The following is an 18,406-nucleotide window of genomic DNA, read 5'->3' as shown; positions in this document are numbered from 1 at the left end:
TTTGTACAGGAAATCGAACCAATAGCAGGGAGACCTTTACTTTCGAGGTCTCTTTAGAGGGTATAATCAGAACCTTTTCTCTGTAACACGAAAATCACGCATCCATTAGCAGTTCAACTTTTACCCAACAATAACTGTGATTAGTCTACCCATGAGAATCGGTGCTTCTCAATGACACGCCCCATTCATAACGAGGTTAACCAGCCATTAAATCGTCCCATTCACGCTATAAACCAATGATGTTGATTCGTTCACGCCCCATTTCGCCTGTCCGAGGCCGAACGCCAGTCGCGTGTCCCGGGACAAGGTATGGTACCAAACGTGAACTGTTTTATCGTCTGTTTACCAGTGCGTGAGAAAAATAAATCGCTGGATGAATCTGTGATCGAATCATACAATAATGTGCTGTTGAGATAGGAAACCCCACGAGGCTCACACAGGCCTAATGAATTTCAAATTGAAATGAGCACAAAAACTATATTCATATTAGATTGAAAAGGGGTAAATACATACATTACATCGTGAGAATTCGACATGCTCTCACGAAGTCTTCAATCCTATATATAACTCGTGTTCTCTAAACTCCAGCTGTGCGGTGAGCCAGGTTCATTTTGCGTTTTTAATCCAGTGAAAACGTTGGATATGAGTGTTCAAGTGACAGTGATGTTCTAACGTGTTAACATTTGATGTGTCGAATCAAGTACATAAGTTTGGTTTGGGACATCTGCTGTCCTACAAACGTCTGGATGTCGCCATTTTACTACTATGAGCGAGAGGCTTAAAATAAGATGTTACGTGCCATAACTGCACCATTTTTACACCAATGTATGACTACCTCAATGGGCCAATGTTCACTAAGCTTGATCCCTATTTTCTTCTAATTTCGTTTGATAGTCACACTTAAATATCTCAGGAAAGAGCCTGTAGAATTGTTTTTTCTTCTTTCGCAGTGTATATCTTTTGTCTTTAACGACCACAAATCGTAGAATCGCAAGATGTTTGTCTATATGAAAATCACCCAGGGGATCAAATTTCAAACATACTGTAAATAAAGCCTCCCGCTCGGCCTTCTCAGTACTGTTAGCGGCGGTAATCTCCTGGTGAATGAATTAATTGGTCTTGAATATCAAACGCCGCTGCTGCTAACCTGGGGGCGATAGCTCTTACGTTTCGGCGCTTTGCCGAGAAACTTTCTACCGGACGCCAGACTGTTTGACGCACTTCCAATTATCTCGGGACTTGAAGGAAAATGGATACAAACGTCTTTCTAAAGAGATAAATATTCAGCGGAATTTGGTTCATATAGACCACATCACCAGTTGCCGTGTGTTTAATTCACAAGGTCTTCCTTTAAATTTCCACGGCAACGAACTCGATCAAAGATAAAGTTTGTGTCCGTTTTCAACTTCAAAATCCCCGATTTCTGCGCGGCTTTATCACAGCAATACTTCAATAATATGACTAGAAAGCTCATGAGGTGCAGAGCACCGCTGTAATAGGGTCATAACTCCTCCGCGAACAGAGTCATAAGCTTTACTTAACGTCACTCCACCGGCAATTTTCCCCGCTGTATAGGAAAACTCGGGTCATGCTCCCTCTGAATGTGCTGTTGCAACAGGGCATTAAGAGCAATTCCGTGTTCCGACCTCTTCTTTACCCAATACCACCAGGGAACAAAAGCTATCAGTATAATTGATGTGTGACCATTTGCAGGCCGGCCCATTCCCTAGCAAATGCGCGCGGTGCCCCGGGTTCAGGCCGTGTCAGGGTGCTAAACGTGGGGTGAAGTGGGGAGGACGGGAGCGTGACATAGCGCGACTCTTCACGGGACAGCGTCACGGCGACATATGCCGGTGTCGGGATGCGACGATCCCTTCCGTCCCCTTGTGCCACTTAACTGTCGGAGCCATCCGCCGTCCTAGCCTCTTGTCTGACTTGTCAAGGTCGTCACTTCCACAGTCGTCCGGAAAACGTGACTGCCTTCAACAAGTCATGAGGACAGAGGAACGTCAGAGATGGGCGCGGCGTTTATCTGAGATGAATGGGAGGTGTATGGAGCTCTTAATGGCCGAGTCTTTTATCAATGGACGGGCATGACAGAGGGATTGGCGTAGAGCAGGGCTGAAACACGTCCGCTCATCGTTTGGAAAGCTGAGTTTCAACCTTCTGTTGAACGCTCTCTACACACGACACCACTCTGCTCATTTTCGCTGAAAATTTAACTGCTAATGATAACTTTTAAGATGTACAGATATGACTTTCTCACATTGCAGCTATGAATTCTCTGGTATATAATTAATGTTGAAACAGACGGAGACGCATACTGATGAGATGTTCTCCAATCTTTGGTTTGAGGGTCAGAAAAGGAACACGTAGCCTTCATAATCGAAGTCACAAAGCAAATTTTCAGCTTGTCGCTACCATTGCACTACTCAGCGTACGATATGGCCCGTGGGAGCGAACCGCCCCTAGCGTTTTAGCGGGCGGGTAGACGGGCTAAATGGAGTGTCAGGGCTCGTGACAGACTACAAGTCTGCAGGTCTGTACGGCACGACACACGCGGGGATTCCAAACCCCCAGAGACACTGGCGGGTCCTGCAAAACACCAACAGAACTTGTCGGCAAGTTTGTCGAGTCTCTGGATAACAATAACTTTAGAAGAGTATCTTTACTTGATATAATTTTTGGTCTATCAACATCAGGCGTCATTGCAATGAATGGGGGCTGTACGTACGTCACAGTTAGAAGTCTCTTCTAAGGATGTTTGGCGTGTCAACGGTCACTATCCCTTCCCAATGGGAATAAACATGTAAGTAGGGATGTGAGCAGAATATATTGCCCGTTGTTGACTGTTTTGTGGTGAAAGGAAACCTTTTCTGTCTTTTACTAACTCACACAGCCACATCAAAACTGGAGTCTTGGTCGCAAAAATGTAACTGTCCTTGGTGCTGAATGCCATCAACTGCAGCAGTTGGAGGCTACTTCCTATATATCCTGTTTTATGATGGAATCCGTTCCAAAATACCGAGAAGACATAAAATGAGCTGGCTGTAGCATTTGTATGATCATAAAACAGATACACATGGATCCATGCAATCCTGCTTCTAACAGCAACATATATCTTTATATTATATATTTGCATACATGTATATGTATGTCTTGTTCGATGCAGTTCAGAGATTCATTGATAGGTGGCATGCTTAAAAACAGCTAAAGCCTTTCCTTCTATTTTATATATCAGATGGTCAAGTCCTTTTATTTACCTGGTATTAAGTTTGAAGGCTGAAGAATACTTTGGGGCAGAAAGGGAGAGGTCTTTTGTACATATTGATGCCTTATCTATGTGGTAAGTTGTAGCTAAAATATAGGCTGACATCATGTAAGTGTCATATCCCTTTATGAGGTCAATAAACCAAGAAAACACTCTCAATAAACCAAGTACGAGAAGCAGAACTGACTGATCACAATGTCTTTCTTAAAGGCTAAATGTTACAGTGATCACTACTCAACTTCAAAGTCATTCAACATTTTGGCCAGAACAAAAAACTGCAAAAAGAGAAAATTGTCAATTGCTATAATCCCCAATTTCTAAGGAAGAAATTCTTCAGTAAAAGCATCACAATCCTACCCCAAAATGTGACCTATGGATATGACCACCTGTTTCATCACCATGACGATAAAGCAAACTAATCAATACATCTTCAGACGATATAATATGTACAGACTGGGTATGTCTGTGGACATTAAACCAACATTTACATCTAAGTTGATAGCACTATGAAATCAAACACAGCCTTTCCTTGCATCTTACTTCAAATACAACCTCTTATGTATGTGAAACAATAAGGTAACAACCACCAAACTCATCAGAATGTATACATATCATGTCAATGCTCTTGTGTAAAATGTGTGGACAGCTAATAAAGATCTTGCTTCACACTGCTGATAGCACATCATGGCACTTTGCTCAGCAACCATCCTGACAGCTCAGGGTTCTTCACAGTGCAGCCAAACCCAGGGTTGAACAGCTTCTCCAGGTGGTTAACGTTCTCCAAAGTGACAGAGAATGGAGCCTGTAAAGAACATGGACAAGGAATCATTGACACTGAAGAAATTGCACATGTGCATGTTTTTACTTCATAGCGTTGAAGATGTTTTCACACAAAGCAGTCTTCAGAACTGGAGGATGGCATTTAGAACAACAAACTGCTTCAAACTTGATACTTATTATAGTTAGACTAATTTCTGCTGACAGTACCAACCTCAGTGACTGGTTCCTGGTCAGTCTGAAGGGAGATCAGGCTCTGGGCATCAGTCACACTCTGCTTCAGCAGAATCTGTCAAACAACACAACATGTGGATTAGAACAGGAGGGTATATTTTTACAGGGAGGGGTTGCTATCCCTTCCCTTTAACGTCCCTTCATTTTGGACCCCCATTTTACGACCCTTTCCAAAAAACGGGTGCAGCCCCAATGAAGATGTCCCCAACTCAGGATTGAACAAGGTCTCCCAGTTATCAACTAATTGAAACCAGGAGCTCAACTGTGAGGCAGCTACTAGTTGAACTACAGGGACATCCCTCAACATTCAGTACGCAAATTCAAAATCATGAATCACACTGCACATTTCCTAAACAGGCTAGAAGTTGGGGGATCTGAGTCGGACATACCTCCAACTGCTCATCCCTCCTACCGGCAACCTTGGCAGAGAGCGGCTTGATCCTAGCCTTCTTGCCCCCCTTGGCCTTGTCAGGTACAGGAGTGGTGTTGCGGGACCCCCCCTCAGGCCTGGGGGTGGGGGTTTCCCCTAGGGACATGTCTGCCAGCTGACTCTGAACGGCCAGGTTACGGTGTAGGTCCAGCAGCTGGCCCAGGGGCACTCTGATCTGTCCTGTCAGGAGACCTGCAGGGGAGAACGTTGGTTGGTTCTTGTGATCATAAGTCAAGTTAACATCCACTCACACATTTCCACCAGGGTACATAATTCCGCCACCCTGAAAAGATACGTTCAAACAGATCTCCAACCCAACACCCCCCAGAATAATGCATTCCTGTATATCTAAACTGTGCATACCTGGGGGGTGCTGCACTACAGATCTTTCAAACCCATTGTTTTTCAAAGTGGCAGTTTAATGTAACCCAGCGGATTAATGTTGATGGAGGTTACACCAAATGAAATGTTACTCACATTTTCTGATCTTGACATGCTTGATTAGAAAAAAATTGGTTATTTATGAACACTGTTGAAAATCATCATAGCAACTGGAGTGAATCAAAATATGTGCAGAATCATGCTTGCAAAAATCAACCATGAAAAGTCAAAACAGTGTTGATGCAGAACACATTGTGGAATCTTTAAAAGCTTTAATTTTGAACTATCCAACACAGAGAAAAACACTAGCCATGCAAAATTTCAACTGAGTCTTAGTTTTGTCTCCAAGGAAGTGAAGTGTTTTTTTGGTCTGAGTGTGTGTGTTCCCAATATACACAATGCAACCTTGCCATACATGCTTCCATTTTTGTCTGTTACACAGGGTTAACACAGCTTTATGGGAAACGACAACTTGATTGGTTCAGAAGTGTCTGGGCCAGAATACCCAAAGAGGACCCAAGAGGTGGTCAGAAATTATTGGGGCGTTTTTCCTCTGTGTTGGATGAAAAAGTCTTTAAAAAGCTGCACCTCATGCATGAACACAGCAAAAACCCAAACTGATGTGACAAACACTGAATGAACAAGGATGTCATTTTATGTGCATCTTGTATACAGTGTCTTCCATACCTTTTGTAAGGATTTCGTCTCCTTTACCTTCTGGAAGGATATCATCTGCATTAGTAATGGCAGCAAAGTAAGGAAGGAATCAAAAATGGGTTATGGTTAACATTAGATTGGTAGTCATTAGTATAGTCGGTGACATCTTTGATATTAGACCAGTGTATTAATCTCAAGTTCCACAGCAGACAATCATATGATTCAATCCTACCACACAAGAACTACTATGGAACTACCAAGAACTAGTGCATGTTGCCTATGGGTAGTTACTTTTATACACTCAGGTTAAACATGTTAACCAATGCAGATCACACAGGGAAGAGTGGAGTTATCATGTTATATTGGTGCCTACAAATCTTGTGAGTTTATGAGCAGTTTAGACACACATAAAAGCAAGTGACTGGGAGTCTGGAGCCCGGATCTACAATATAGTAGATGACTGTACATACCAACAGTGTTGGAGGAAGGTGTTGCCTTGATGGGCTGTGTGTTAGCAGCAAACAGCAATAAGACTTTCTGCCTGTCCTCAGGACCATGTACATCCAACCCTGGCTGGTACCACTGTAGACTCAGCTCTTCCTTAGCAGGGGCCAGCAAGGCCAGGTCCTCCTTATCAACTACCTACGGGTAGAAGTTGTGTTTCAGTTACTCTCATTCAATGACTCTTCAAGGCCAATTCTGCAAAATAAACTTGTCACACAGTTGTTGCTGTTGATGCCAGCTGCACTTTTATTTCATCATCAAGTCTTATCAGGATGTTATAAAAAATGCTGACCCTTGTCTGTGAAGCCTCCCTGCTCACTGCTAGTGGTAGGTCCTCTGCTGTCTTGGTCTCAGGACCTGTCAGTAGATTGTCTACATAGCTGACAGAGATCACGCTCACATCTGGGGTTGGCTCTGCCAGGGGAAGGGCCAAGTCCTGTGGTGCACGTCGTATATTTCATTTATACATGTAGTACACTTGTGACAATGTTTGACATACAAGCTGAACAGAAGTTTTTCCATCTTTAACTCACACTGCTATATTCCCAGATTCTATTTGAATCATATCAAACCTTACCTTGGGTGTGTTGAGGGCCACACAGTCCGAGGCGTACATGGGCAGGTAGGCCATCAGGTACTTGTGCATCTGGGTCAGACGCAGGACCAAACCACTGCTGAACAGGGGTGACCTGGCCAGGTCACGGGTGCTACTGACACTGCCATAGGAACTCTCCAGGTCCATGCCACTCAGTTCAGACAGCTGGTCAGACTTGTCTTCCTGTGTCTCCCCCTCAGTAGTGGCTGCACCTTGGAAGAAAAATCCAGATTTTTAAAATCTCCAGTGCTAATATTACTCAAATTTGGACATTTATCTGCTGGTTGTACATGTACTTTCCAGTCAAAATATGTCAGCAATAGCCTTTACAACTAACAGTACATACATGTACTTCCAGATGCTGCACCCGATGGTTTACCTGTATTAGCAGTTGTTGCCAGACTCTGCAGCAGACTAGCATACCCCAGCATGTGGACCCAGCTCAGCTGCCTGGCTGCAGCCCTGGTCCGAGAGATCACATCTCTGGCCAGTGTATCCGCATCTTTGTCCACATCAGACAACTGGGAGGCCAGGTTGGAACCTTGGGAATAACAACCAAATCATCTAAGATGCATGACTTGCAAGGTGACAGTTACTTAAGCAAGTGGATCAAACTTGGAAACAGTCAGATGTTTCAGATAGCATCCGCTGTCTTTCGTCAGTGACAGTGACTGTACATATCTTACTAAATGAATGTCAAAACCTTCATCATTGAGTTGCAAAATTGATTCCAGCAGTTGTAGAATTTGTCAATTCAGGTATCTGGGAAAATGTCTACATCTTGATGTTTTTCTGGCACATCCACAGGACCAGCCTGTATTTTTGTGGTTTTGAAGAGAGAGCTCTAACTACATGTGTTCCTGTTTGACGTTTCTAGCCTTTCTAAAGCCCTTCCATGTGTGAAGTATAACAAGTAAAATTACAGTAATACCTACCCATGAGCATCTTGCCAACAGACAGATGTGAGCTGACCATGTCCAGAAGGGCATATTCAGGCATCTCTGCCCAGGCCTTCTGCTTCACTGCCAGTGTTGTAACCTGCACACACAAAACCATTGCAGCATCAAGTAAAACATACTTAAACAGTGATAGACCTTGCCAAAAATCAAATCTTCCATCAGAAATGACAATCTTTCAGAATGTTAAATTAATCATCTGTGCCTGTATGGAATGGTTGATACTGTAAAGGATTGTACTTCAAGGTTACACAGTCATATTTTTCACAGGAAAGGGATGGTTAATTGTATCTATCCATCCATGAGTATGTCTTCTGGAAAATCTCCAATAATCATTGTGAATTTTTTTTACCCTTAAAACATCTTATTTTCATGTTTAAAAGAAAATGGTGAAAAGTCAATATCTGACAGTGCAGTGATTACAAATTCAATTGCCATCATAACAGCATGAATAGCAAAGTTAACTGACCTGTGGGTTTCCAGCCAGAGTCACGCTTGCCCTCTGTACGTCAGCGATGGCAGCAGCACACCTGATGGCCAGCCAGGCAGCTCTCTTCTCCCGGTCCTGCTCACGTTCTTCCTTGTTCCTTGTGGCTGCTCCAATCTTTCCTAAAACTTTAGCCCTCTCTCTAGTTTTGGCCTGAGGAAGGGAGAGTATTTGGTCATTTTACCAGCTACATTGACAGAATACTTTTTGATACCTGATACTGAAATTGCTTTTAAGCTTCCTCTGTTACTTTACCACTGGTGGACCTCTCATCCACTTCCTATTTTTCATAGTAGAAAACTATTTTAGTCTTCCATGTCATCATCAGCTTTATTCAAGCTAGACAAAATTTATGACAAAGTTTGTCACGAGCTCAAACTGCCCATCAAAATGTTGGAGCAAAATGTTTGAGAAAAATGGTTTGCAAACAGTTCTAAAATCATTATGGTAAATGTGTGTCACCTTCAGGGCAGCTGTTCGTTTGGCCTTTTGCCTGGGACTGGGGCTCTCTGGGAGATCTCCCTCAGTTACAGACTTGGTGGGGGAGACAGGCTCCTGTGTCTGTGAGGGCGATGGGGTCAGGTCGGTGCTCTGTGCAGCAGTCACCTTGCCGAGGGCACCAGTGTTCAGCAGGAAGGTCAGGGCTATCTCCAGGTACGCCTGCCTCATCAGTCTGAAAAGAACAATAGATATATTAACTGTTGGTGATAGTCAACATTTAATGAAGCTAGACAAAGCTCTCAAAACGGTTATGATATATCATGCAAAAAAAAATATCTAAGTCTTCAATGAGTTTGACCGTTTCTCTCAAGCCTAGAAATGTCTGTCCCCAAATATAACCATAGGACCAGACAGTGTATTTGAAACCTAAATCTAAGTCTTTGACGACATACCCCAGATCATGGTTGCTTGCATGGCTGGTTTTGATGGCCTCCAGGAGGGTGGCTGCCACGGCCCGGGGTGGGTACTTCCCAGTCAGGCTCAACTGACGCTGCACCATCCCTGCACAAGACACGAAATAAAACATTAATACCTGCTACTGTTAGACAACACACAAAAGATGAGTACTACAATTTTTCATTTTCAGCTTTAGGGGTGTCACCACCAAAATATCTACCATATTACTGTTGATATAGGATGAAGTAGCACATCACTACAAATTAAACTTCTGCAAAATGAACTTGTGGGCTTTGCAACTTGACTTGCATTCCAAACACCTGCGTAGTAAGTGATGAACGAACTCACCGTGTTGAAGCAGGATCTCTGCCTCCAGATGGGGCTGCCTGTCGGCTGCCGCCCGGCACAGTCCCAGGGTGGTGGTGAGAACAGTGGCAGGGGGCAGCCAAACATCAGAACCTGGGGACACAGGCACACATGTTGACAGGGTGGGGACAGTGTGGGGACAAGATTCTCATGCCAGGAGTGCAAAGGCAATTTTGCAAACTGAATTAGATGCTTGAGGTAACTTCAATGGTGATTAACATTGCATTGAGAAAGACAAAAGAAAGAATTACATGCATTGTTAAAAAAAAGGTACAATCAGAATCTGTTTCAATCTGTATCTAATGCCTCTGTAATTGTGTCCTGTACTGTAAGGAGTCTGATAGTGATATTTGTCAGGAACTAAGATACTGGCATTGACCATTACCTATCCTTAGTGTTACCCACCTGCCAGGAGTCCAGACTCCGCAGCTTGCCTGATCAGCACATGAGCAATACGCAGTTTGATTCTGACCAACAAGAGAACGTGTGGGATGTAGATGTTCTTCAGGGGACCAATGGGTGTAGCAAAGGCCGGGTTACTGGCGTGATACTGTATTCTGTCGCCTATTAGCATCATCTGAAAGGTAAGGACAGGAAAAAGTTCATGGCTGAGTGGAAAGTGGAAACTTTTAGAGGTTACGAATAGCCAAATTCATGTTCATGTCAGACATAAAATGGCATTTACCATTATCTCAAGCCATTCTTTAGTTTACAGAAAGGTTATTCAAGTTGTCCGTTTAGATTTGACTTGTATTGAAATGTTTTATTCTATTTTGTCATATGCTTACAAAAGATTTGATTTATTCTATTAAGATAGTAAGCATTTTTGGGAACAAATAAACATTATATGATTGTTAACAAAAAGATAACCTCCCCCTCTACATAATGGGAGGAATGATGATCACGGGTGTGTTATCCTCTACATAATGGGAGGAATGATGATCACGGGTGTGTTATGGCGATTAACACATGGGCAATGGAGACTTCTGATTGGTCAATGCCATCTGGCTATGTGATAATAACCACTGAATCCTGAATCCTGAGTGTTTATAAGTACTGACCTGGTCCAATAAGACGTTCTGTGCTTGTGTGTACATCTGCAGCCGTTCTGCAACCGGCAACTTGCCAGCCTGGAGGTCTGTCAGCTGGACCATGGACTGTACCATCAGCAGCGATGCGGGGGGAGACAGGGTGGCCTGACCATGCAGCATGTTGATGATATCCTGTCATGGGGAAATCAGAGCCAAACATCTGATTCAGTCTAACATAACATACTCAATATCATCAACAGACGTATAGAGATTTTAAAGAGCTGTGTTCTGACCTTCTTCATCTTTTATCATTTTATACTTGAAAATGTGGAACCAACATTACAGGAATTATGTTGTTGTCAAAAGATTTTAAAACCACACATTTCTCAGTACAGTTGAAATCTTTGGAGGCTCGCAAGATGGAAAATCCAATTGTCAAATATGCCATCACTACAGCATTTTCAGCACCATGTGAAATGCTATTAATCTAACAAAGGAAGGAATTCATGTTAGTCTTACCTGCAGAGTTTGTCTGATATCCTCCAGTGGATGTCCCTCCTGCATGTCTAACAGCATACACTGTAGGAGGAACTCTGCCTGCATGTCCACATCCCCACAGGCCTCTGCTTCCGCCAGACCCTCTGCACAGTAGTGCCGCGCACTGCCTGCATCCATCTGCTTCTTCTCACCTTCACCTGGGGAAAGGTAAGGCAACTTACATTACCCTTACAGGTATAGGTTTTCTTCTGCAAATATCAAGCATCAAACAACAATATTGGTCAAATTATTGATGAATAAACAAGACAAATTATGCCATATCATTTCTCCCTATAAAACTTGTGATGACTTACCGATTATTCCCATGCCAGTCAGCTGACCTGACAGCCCTTTGACCAGTGCTAGCCTGCAGTCCAACCACAGCCGTGCGTCCAGTCGAGTCCTACTCTGGTTGTCCTGGTACTCAAACCGGTTGTCTTCTGGCTTTGTCAGTGTTACAGAAGGTTCACCTTCCTCCTGCAGGAAGCAACAGAATTTTAGTTGTAGCAATAAACTCCAGCACAATTTGCTACATGAAGACCAAAAGCTACCTACATGTGTCCAAGCCTGATGAATGTAGTTAAGTGTAATAAGAACAAGGCAAAGTTCTTGTACCAAGGAAACACTTCCAGGAGTTTTATAATTCCCTTCCTTTCACAAGTTTTCGTTTCCACAACACTGATGTTGGAGAACTTCATGTAGTAAACAATTCAGGCCATTTGTTTTTACAATTTAGCGACACACCTCCCTTATGCTGCTCTCTATGTTGTACTACCAATTTCAACAGCATTGATCTATAAGTTCTAGGTAGATTGTAATGGCTATTGAGTGAAATAACAAAATGTTATCATCTGCCTCCAGGAAACCCACCTGTGCCCTACTTTCAGACCTCCTCAGGGCAGAAGTCTTCCTCTTTTCCTTCTTATTGTCAGAAGTAACAAAGACGTCAGCGTCTTGGATGAGCTTAAGTGCTGTAAGTACTGTGGCTGCGCTCAGAGTGGAGTGTTGTCTCTGTCTCTGGATGGCTGCTACATCCAGTTTACTCCATACAACCACTTCTAACTCAGATGCCACCAAGCTGCTAGAGCCTAGAGACAGAAAAACATTTCAGATATGAAATTTATTTAAAACAGTCTTCTTCTAGAAGAATCAATGTCATATTAGTTGACACTGACAATAGAACTGGGAAATCTCAGTGAAAGAAACACCATATACGTCTAGAAAAACTCCAATATCCAACACCTATACTGTAAAGTTGAACAATACTTGTTACAAAATTGGAGAGAACCTCCTGTCCATCTACAAGTGAACTGTTGATTTCAAGTAATGCTGCATGTGCCTGTTATTACATAACCTCTGCACAGTGTAGGCACATTCCATTTAACTAAATGTGGATCGGCAATTTTTGATGTAAGCAGTTGGAACTCGTTTGTCATTTGTTGGTTTCAATATATATAGCAATGTTACCAATGTTCCAATCAGTGCTGAGTCCAACTATGAAATCCAAGAGAGCAATGAACCCAAACCACCAGCTTACCTTGCTCAGGATCTGCATTCTCCAGGATACTGTCACAGATAGTCTGCAGCATCTGGTCAGCCGTGGCCAGCAGCATACCCTACAACCAACAAGTGAGAGTGAATTGAATAACTGAACTAGACAGTAAAACACCAGGCTATCCTGCAAATTGCAAAACATCTGTTGTGAAGAACTGGAACAAGTTTTACAGTTTTTACTGCTAGGTGTATGAAGAGCCTTTACCTTGATGGAAGATGGGGTGATGTTTCCCTGGTTGTCACTAAACCTGTGACTCTCCTCCTCATCAGAGGAAGAACTGTCCAAACTCTGAGACTCTGCAGAATAAGAAACATCGGTCTGAGTAACCAAGAACACCAGACAGCAAGTACATCTAGTACATCAGAAATTCAAATTACACTACCAAACTAGAAAGGCAACATTTGCGAGCAAATACAGCATGTTTAGCCATACTCCTCGCCATGCAAAAAATGGACTCTCCCAAAATAACAATGGACCATTCTAAAATACTTGCACTAAAAAAATGAATCACCCAGTCCAAAATTGAGTCTTCCAGTAGCACCTCAACACAATATGGACCAGTCCACAACCACATATCCACTTATTGATTAACAAATACACTTCTGCTAACAAATGGACTTTTTCATAATCATTCCAGCTCAAAATCGAAAGAAATAATTAAAGAATCCTCCCCTTGCAAGAATGGGATATTCCGTGCCATTTCCATGTAAACCAGTCGAAAAATATCCGCTGAAAATTACACTCTTGCGCATAATCAACCCAGTTCAAAATTGAATTAAAAAAGATCAACCCCAGGGAAGAATGAAGTTTTCCATAGTATACATATGAAGATTTGACAGGAGAAGAAGGAAATGACCAAAAACAACATATTTGAGTCAATTCCAAGTCACCGAGAGGGTTTTGATATAATATTTGTAATATGTTTGAACTATTTTGATTAAAAGAATGTCTAAGTCACAATAGTTCTAAAGTGTTCAAACAATTAGAATTGAAACTTATAACATGTTTGAACTTATTTCACATACGTTGGAAACATTTCGAACGTAACTACACAAAAATCTCTTTATTTAGAACAGTTTCAAACCATCTATCCAAATGTTTCAATGTTCGAACAATTTGTAACAAAAGATTTTCAGAATTGCCCCCATAAACGAAGGTGCTAAGTCCTCCTGTGTGTTTCTGCCTATATTCGGTGGCCGCGCTAGACCACCAGCGGATTTGTTTTGACGGAGCGTCACCCGCGCGCGACGATGTACACTGTTCGGCACCGCTAATATCCGGCATTTTCCCGCTCCAAAACACTCCACAAGACCCACGTTTTTAGTGTTTTGCCTCGTGTTCAACACGATTCGATTTGCATTACTAACGGGACGAAAATGTTATGATAGAAAAAAAAATTCACCCCGTCCCGGCGTCCGTCCCAAAAACATGAACGACATGAAAATATATTTTCTTACAGATTCAATCACGAAAATCAACAGCATGGGATTCCAAATTTTCGCGACGGCCGACCATTTATCATGGTTGAACTTCCTTCCAAGGCGTGCGATAGATAAACATTCCCGGCACATAATAGTCACTAGTACCAGACTAACGCAAGCTAATGATGATACTAGGGAGAAAGTTTGTCAGTGAAGTTTGGCCACCAGAGGGTACATTCATTTAACGTTACAAGCTAGCGCAAAGGGGCGAATCATTTACCTTACCGGGGACTGACTCTACTGGCCTAATCATTCCTTTTTTGCCGAATTCTACGATCCATACGCCCGTACGTAGGACATGTAGGAAGGCCTGGTGGACGCTACACATCACGGGAGACGCGTGTTGGTCCGAGACAGACAGCGGCGTGCTTTCGATCGCGTAGCGGCGACGCACCGCTGCGACAACGTGCGGGACCAAAACGCCTGTACCCACGGTGAGACCGTGTGTTTTGCGCGGCATGCCCCGAATCCGTCTACCATTGCTGAATGTAGCCCGATTCATAGAGGTCTATTTTGTAAGCATTATTTCATGTACCCCTCAGCGTGAGAATTCCTTGTGCAACACTTCGCTACATTATACATGTAATTAGATTAACCCAATTGACCAATCAGGTGGTCGCAAGGCTCACAGGCATGCAAGGCCAGGTGCAAGGCACTTGGGGTCAATGACCTTTAGGTCATATGTAGTATTGAAAGTGACAGAAGTGGCAAATATTGTCAAGAAAGCCCAAAATAAATCGTTTTGAATATATGTATGCCAAAAATGGGAATGTAGTCCTTTAAATATTTGTTCAAGCCACATATACAGCAAATTTCAGGTCATTCGGTTGAAATACCAGGGCGCAGGAGGCCAAGATATGCTAAAAATAGCCTAAAAACCTCAATAAAATCACTTTCAAGGTCAATATCGAAAAAAGGAAAAGAACGTACATTGGTTTTTGCCTACATTACCTCTGTACCAAATTTCAGGTCATTTGGTCAAAAAATGACAGAGATGAATCGATTTGAAGATTTGACAGGAGAAGAAACATGAGTAAAAACAATATGTTGAGCCATACTAGGTATGGCTAAACATAATAAGATATCCATTCTTGATGTTGAAGAATTCGGGTGATATTGTTACTATGGATTTACATGATTTGCATAAACATCTGTCTGACTGTTATAACTAGAAGACTAACCGAGTAGTTCATCAGCAGTCTTGGGAGCAGCACGTTTGGACGTGGGCGGCGGCTGTCTGGTTGTCCCACCAATGGACTTCTCAGTCCCACCCGCTAGAACAGACTTCCTGCGTCCCGCAGGGATCTGGCCAAAAGGATCCTCCCCAATTCTAGGCAAGCTGCAAAGTCCATAGAATATGGTCACACTCAGGCACTTACAAGTGAAATTTTGCATCAATATGCATTTCTCTTTGACATAGAGACAACAGAAGTCACTTATTGAATGGAGTCAGATATGTAGGCATCAGTTGGTAGAAGAAAACAGGAAGAAGGGATCACAGATCGAGATACTGGCATGAGACTTGCTCAAACTAAATGAAATAGGTTTACTGTTGCTTGATGAGTCATTTATCTTGTCAAGAAAGTGAGAATCTAAAGCATGTCCTCGAGTGGTACCCACATGGGTTCCTCCTTGGCAGGTAGTGCGTGGATGGTGTCAGCCAGGGCGATGATGAGATGTGCCTGGGCCAGGGTCAGGTGACATGTCAGGTGAGGTCCATACAGGTTAGCCAACGACGTGGTCAGGCGACGTTCACACAGGTAATCCAGGGTCTGGAAACAAATCACAACAAGGCAAACTTTACCCCCTCTGTTGAAACATACAGAAACTGCAGTGTGGACACACACATGTACATACAGACAAAAAAGCCCCAAACAATACCACACTGCCTTGAGGGCGAGGTAAACATGAGTACAAGTCATAAAACTGCAAAATTTTACAGTTATAGCGTGTGACATCTCAATACCAGCCACGGTGCTGAAAAGCTAGTTATTGTTGCAATACTTGTCAGGTGGCATCTCTTCTTTGTCATAACTTATAATCATCATCCTTTGCTAATTGAGATATCAGCTTTAAGTACATGTATATCAAGGAGAAACATACTCACCTTAAGATTACAAGGCTCTGCCAGTGGCTTGGAAGTGTCAAAGTTATTTCGAGCTTTCTGGATGGAACAAATGAACAGTCAAGCATTAAATCAGGCTCACTGGTAAACAGGGTAGTTCTTATTCCAAAGGCAATTCTCTTCTCACACATATCAATGTTCTTCTATTGCACAAGATTTTACATCAAGGGAAGTATATAGCAAAAGGTGTAAAGCACACAATTTGTTCCCGGCAGAGCATGTGAGACGAATAGAAAGGTTTACTTCAATTCTATCATCTTTCTTTTTCATATTTGATGGCGACCAAAGACACATGTTACAGTTCTTACCATCTTGGACTCCACCTGCCTGAAGCCACTGTTACTCGTGAGGGGTAACCTGTCCCCATGGAGAAGTCGGGCCAGGACAACAACAGCCTCACTGTAAAGACCCAGGTCTGTCAGGATCCGCAGCTGTCAAGCAAGAAATAAACATGGTTCTGTCAAGATTTGTGAAATTCACATCTGGTCATTGATACACGAGAAAGTAAACCATGGCATGGGTATGCAACTGTAGAAAAAAGACGTCTTTGCACCAATATGCCAACAATGCTCTTTGCTGCCCAAACCATGTAAAGGACAATTGAAGTAATACAGAAAGCTGGAAAGAGGTTTGTGCTATGCAAGATTGTCAAAACAAAGTTGCTAGAAGTCCAAATATGTGCTCCAACTGTAAGACTGAAAGTTTTATGTAGATTTCTTCAATTGGTACAAATCTACTATCTCATCATAATAATTTGAGAATTATACGGAGGAGCAATACCAATAGCATTTCTTCAACAAGACAAGAAGGTAAGTTCTTACCTTCAAGATCCTGCCATCGACTGCCCTTGCTAAGTCCCGAGACACGTAAGTCACAAAGTACTGGTAAAGGGTTAGCAGGGGTAACACCTGGAAAATACATGAGACATATTCAGTATGTAACAACTAACATCTCTTTCCCTTTGGAAGTGTGATTGATCAGAACTATGACAAAGGAATGCTTACAGAGACATAATCTCAGAACTTGCTGATGTACAAAAAAGCAAATACAGGTACAAATTAGTTAAAACAATTTCTACATTGATATGAATATACTAATCACTTACAAACAGGTTATGCCGGCCCCTGTTGAGCTCCTCAATGACAAACCGCAGAGAGGCAACCATGGTCCTGCCGTCACACCTGAACCTGTCTGACAGGAGATCCACCCCGGGGACCAGGCTCTGCACCTCACACCCCTCACCGATCTCATACAGGGCGTAGTCACGATCTGCTGTCGGGTGGGGCAGGGTGGAGCGGAACAGTGCCTGGAGGGATTACGATGGGCAACAACAGAGTAGATGAGTGACTGCATACAGGGTGATGTTACAGTTATGTACAAGTTACAGCTGCCTGACTACATGTAACACTTGGCAAAAGTTAAAATGTCAGTGGGTATTTGCAGACTGAAAACAATCTGACATGACTCTTCTTGCCAACACAAGTCATGTTGATTTGGTTATTAAGCATCTCAACTAAGACCTTGTATACATGTATGTGTCTTATCTGTTCACCTTGAAGAAGGCAGCAGAGAGGAAGCAGCATTCCATACGTAGTCCCAGATCAGAGGATAGGATGTATCTGTCAGGAACAAAAGAAAACATGGGTCAACATTTTTAAATTTCCAAATTCAGACAACATCATTAACTACATGCAGACATTTAGAAATACTGTTAGGGCATTGAAAACAAATTTATGCAGGGCTTGTCTACCATTTATCTCCTCAAATGGCCAGATCACTATTCAAATACATTCCAATCCTGTCAACATATCAAGACAGTTAACAAACATGCTACATGTTAGAAAAGAGTGGTACTCACTGTGCAATCTTTGCAGCCAGCACACCCCCCAGCACACATCCCCACAGGCCACACTTCTTCAGCAGGTTTCCTGCCAGGCTCTGTCCTGTCTCCATCAGTTTCCTCCAGGAGTGAAGCGCGTCGGGCATGTTCATCACGATGTCCAGTGCTTCCGACCAGCATTTGTACGCAGCTCTGTCATCAACACGAGAATGTTTATAAGAATGAGTACAATACTATATGTATAAAGTGTACATTTTCTTGCTACTCTTACCAGTCTTTATC

General features: G+C 42.7%; 1 protein-coding gene across 5 annotated transcripts in view; it reads right to left on the bottom strand.

The window, feature by feature from the left end:
* Positions 1-3,380: 3,380 nt before the first annotated feature.
* The window catches only part of LOC136433016 (cilia- and flagella-associated protein 54-like), a 36,355-nt gene continuing 21,329 nt past the window's right edge, over positions 3,381-18,406 (bottom strand). For 2 of the 5 annotated variants that reach the window (XM_066424761.1, XM_066424764.1), the window contains 28 exons: positions 18,143-18,316; positions 17,837-17,903; positions 17,390-17,590; positions 17,106-17,192; positions 16,593-16,715; positions 16,267-16,323; positions 15,780-15,931; positions 15,341-15,498; positions 12,883-12,974; positions 12,661-12,739; positions 11,994-12,211; positions 11,438-11,600; positions 11,106-11,281; positions 10,617-10,778; positions 9,961-10,132; positions 9,538-9,648; positions 9,186-9,294; positions 8,755-8,965; positions 8,275-8,445; positions 7,785-7,887; positions 7,229-7,390; positions 6,832-7,061; positions 6,547-6,690; positions 6,221-6,392; positions 5,781-5,825; positions 4,672-4,904; positions 4,263-4,337; positions 3,381-4,073 (listed from right to left, as the gene is read on the bottom strand). In XM_066424761.1, the coding sequence (XP_066280858.1) occupies positions 3,954-4,073; positions 4,263-4,337; positions 4,672-4,904; positions 5,781-5,825; positions 6,221-6,392; positions 6,547-6,690; positions 6,832-7,061; positions 7,229-7,390; positions 7,785-7,887; positions 8,275-8,445; positions 8,755-8,965; positions 9,186-9,294; positions 9,538-9,648; positions 9,961-10,132; positions 10,617-10,778; positions 11,106-11,281; positions 11,438-11,600; positions 11,994-12,211; positions 12,661-12,739; positions 12,883-12,974; positions 15,341-15,498; positions 15,780-15,931; positions 16,267-16,323; positions 16,593-16,715; positions 17,106-17,192; positions 17,390-17,590; positions 17,837-17,903; positions 18,143-18,316 (3,967 nt within the window). In that variant the 3' untranslated portion in view covers positions 3,381-3,953. The remainder of the gene's footprint in view (positions 4,074-4,262; positions 4,338-4,671; positions 4,905-5,780; positions 5,826-6,220; positions 6,393-6,546; positions 6,691-6,831; positions 7,062-7,228; positions 7,391-7,784; positions 7,888-8,274; positions 8,446-8,754; positions 8,966-9,185; positions 9,295-9,537; positions 9,649-9,960; positions 10,133-10,616; positions 10,779-11,105; positions 11,282-11,437; positions 11,601-11,993; positions 12,212-12,660; positions 12,740-12,882; positions 12,975-15,340; positions 15,499-15,779; positions 15,932-16,266; positions 16,324-16,592; positions 16,716-17,105; positions 17,193-17,389; positions 17,591-17,836; positions 17,904-18,142; positions 18,317-18,406) is intronic. The other 3 variants (XM_066424765.1, XM_066424763.1, XM_066424766.1) reach the window with 3 other exon arrangements.

This window comes from Branchiostoma lanceolatum, chromosome 4 (assembly GCF_035083965.1).
Source record: "Branchiostoma lanceolatum isolate klBraLanc5 chromosome 4, klBraLanc5.hap2, whole genome shotgun sequence".
Taxonomy (NCBI): domain Eukaryota; kingdom Metazoa; phylum Chordata; class Leptocardii; order Amphioxiformes; family Branchiostomatidae; genus Branchiostoma; species Branchiostoma lanceolatum.
Note: the sequence above shows the minus strand (reverse complement) of the source record. Positions and strands in the feature narration are given on the sequence as shown.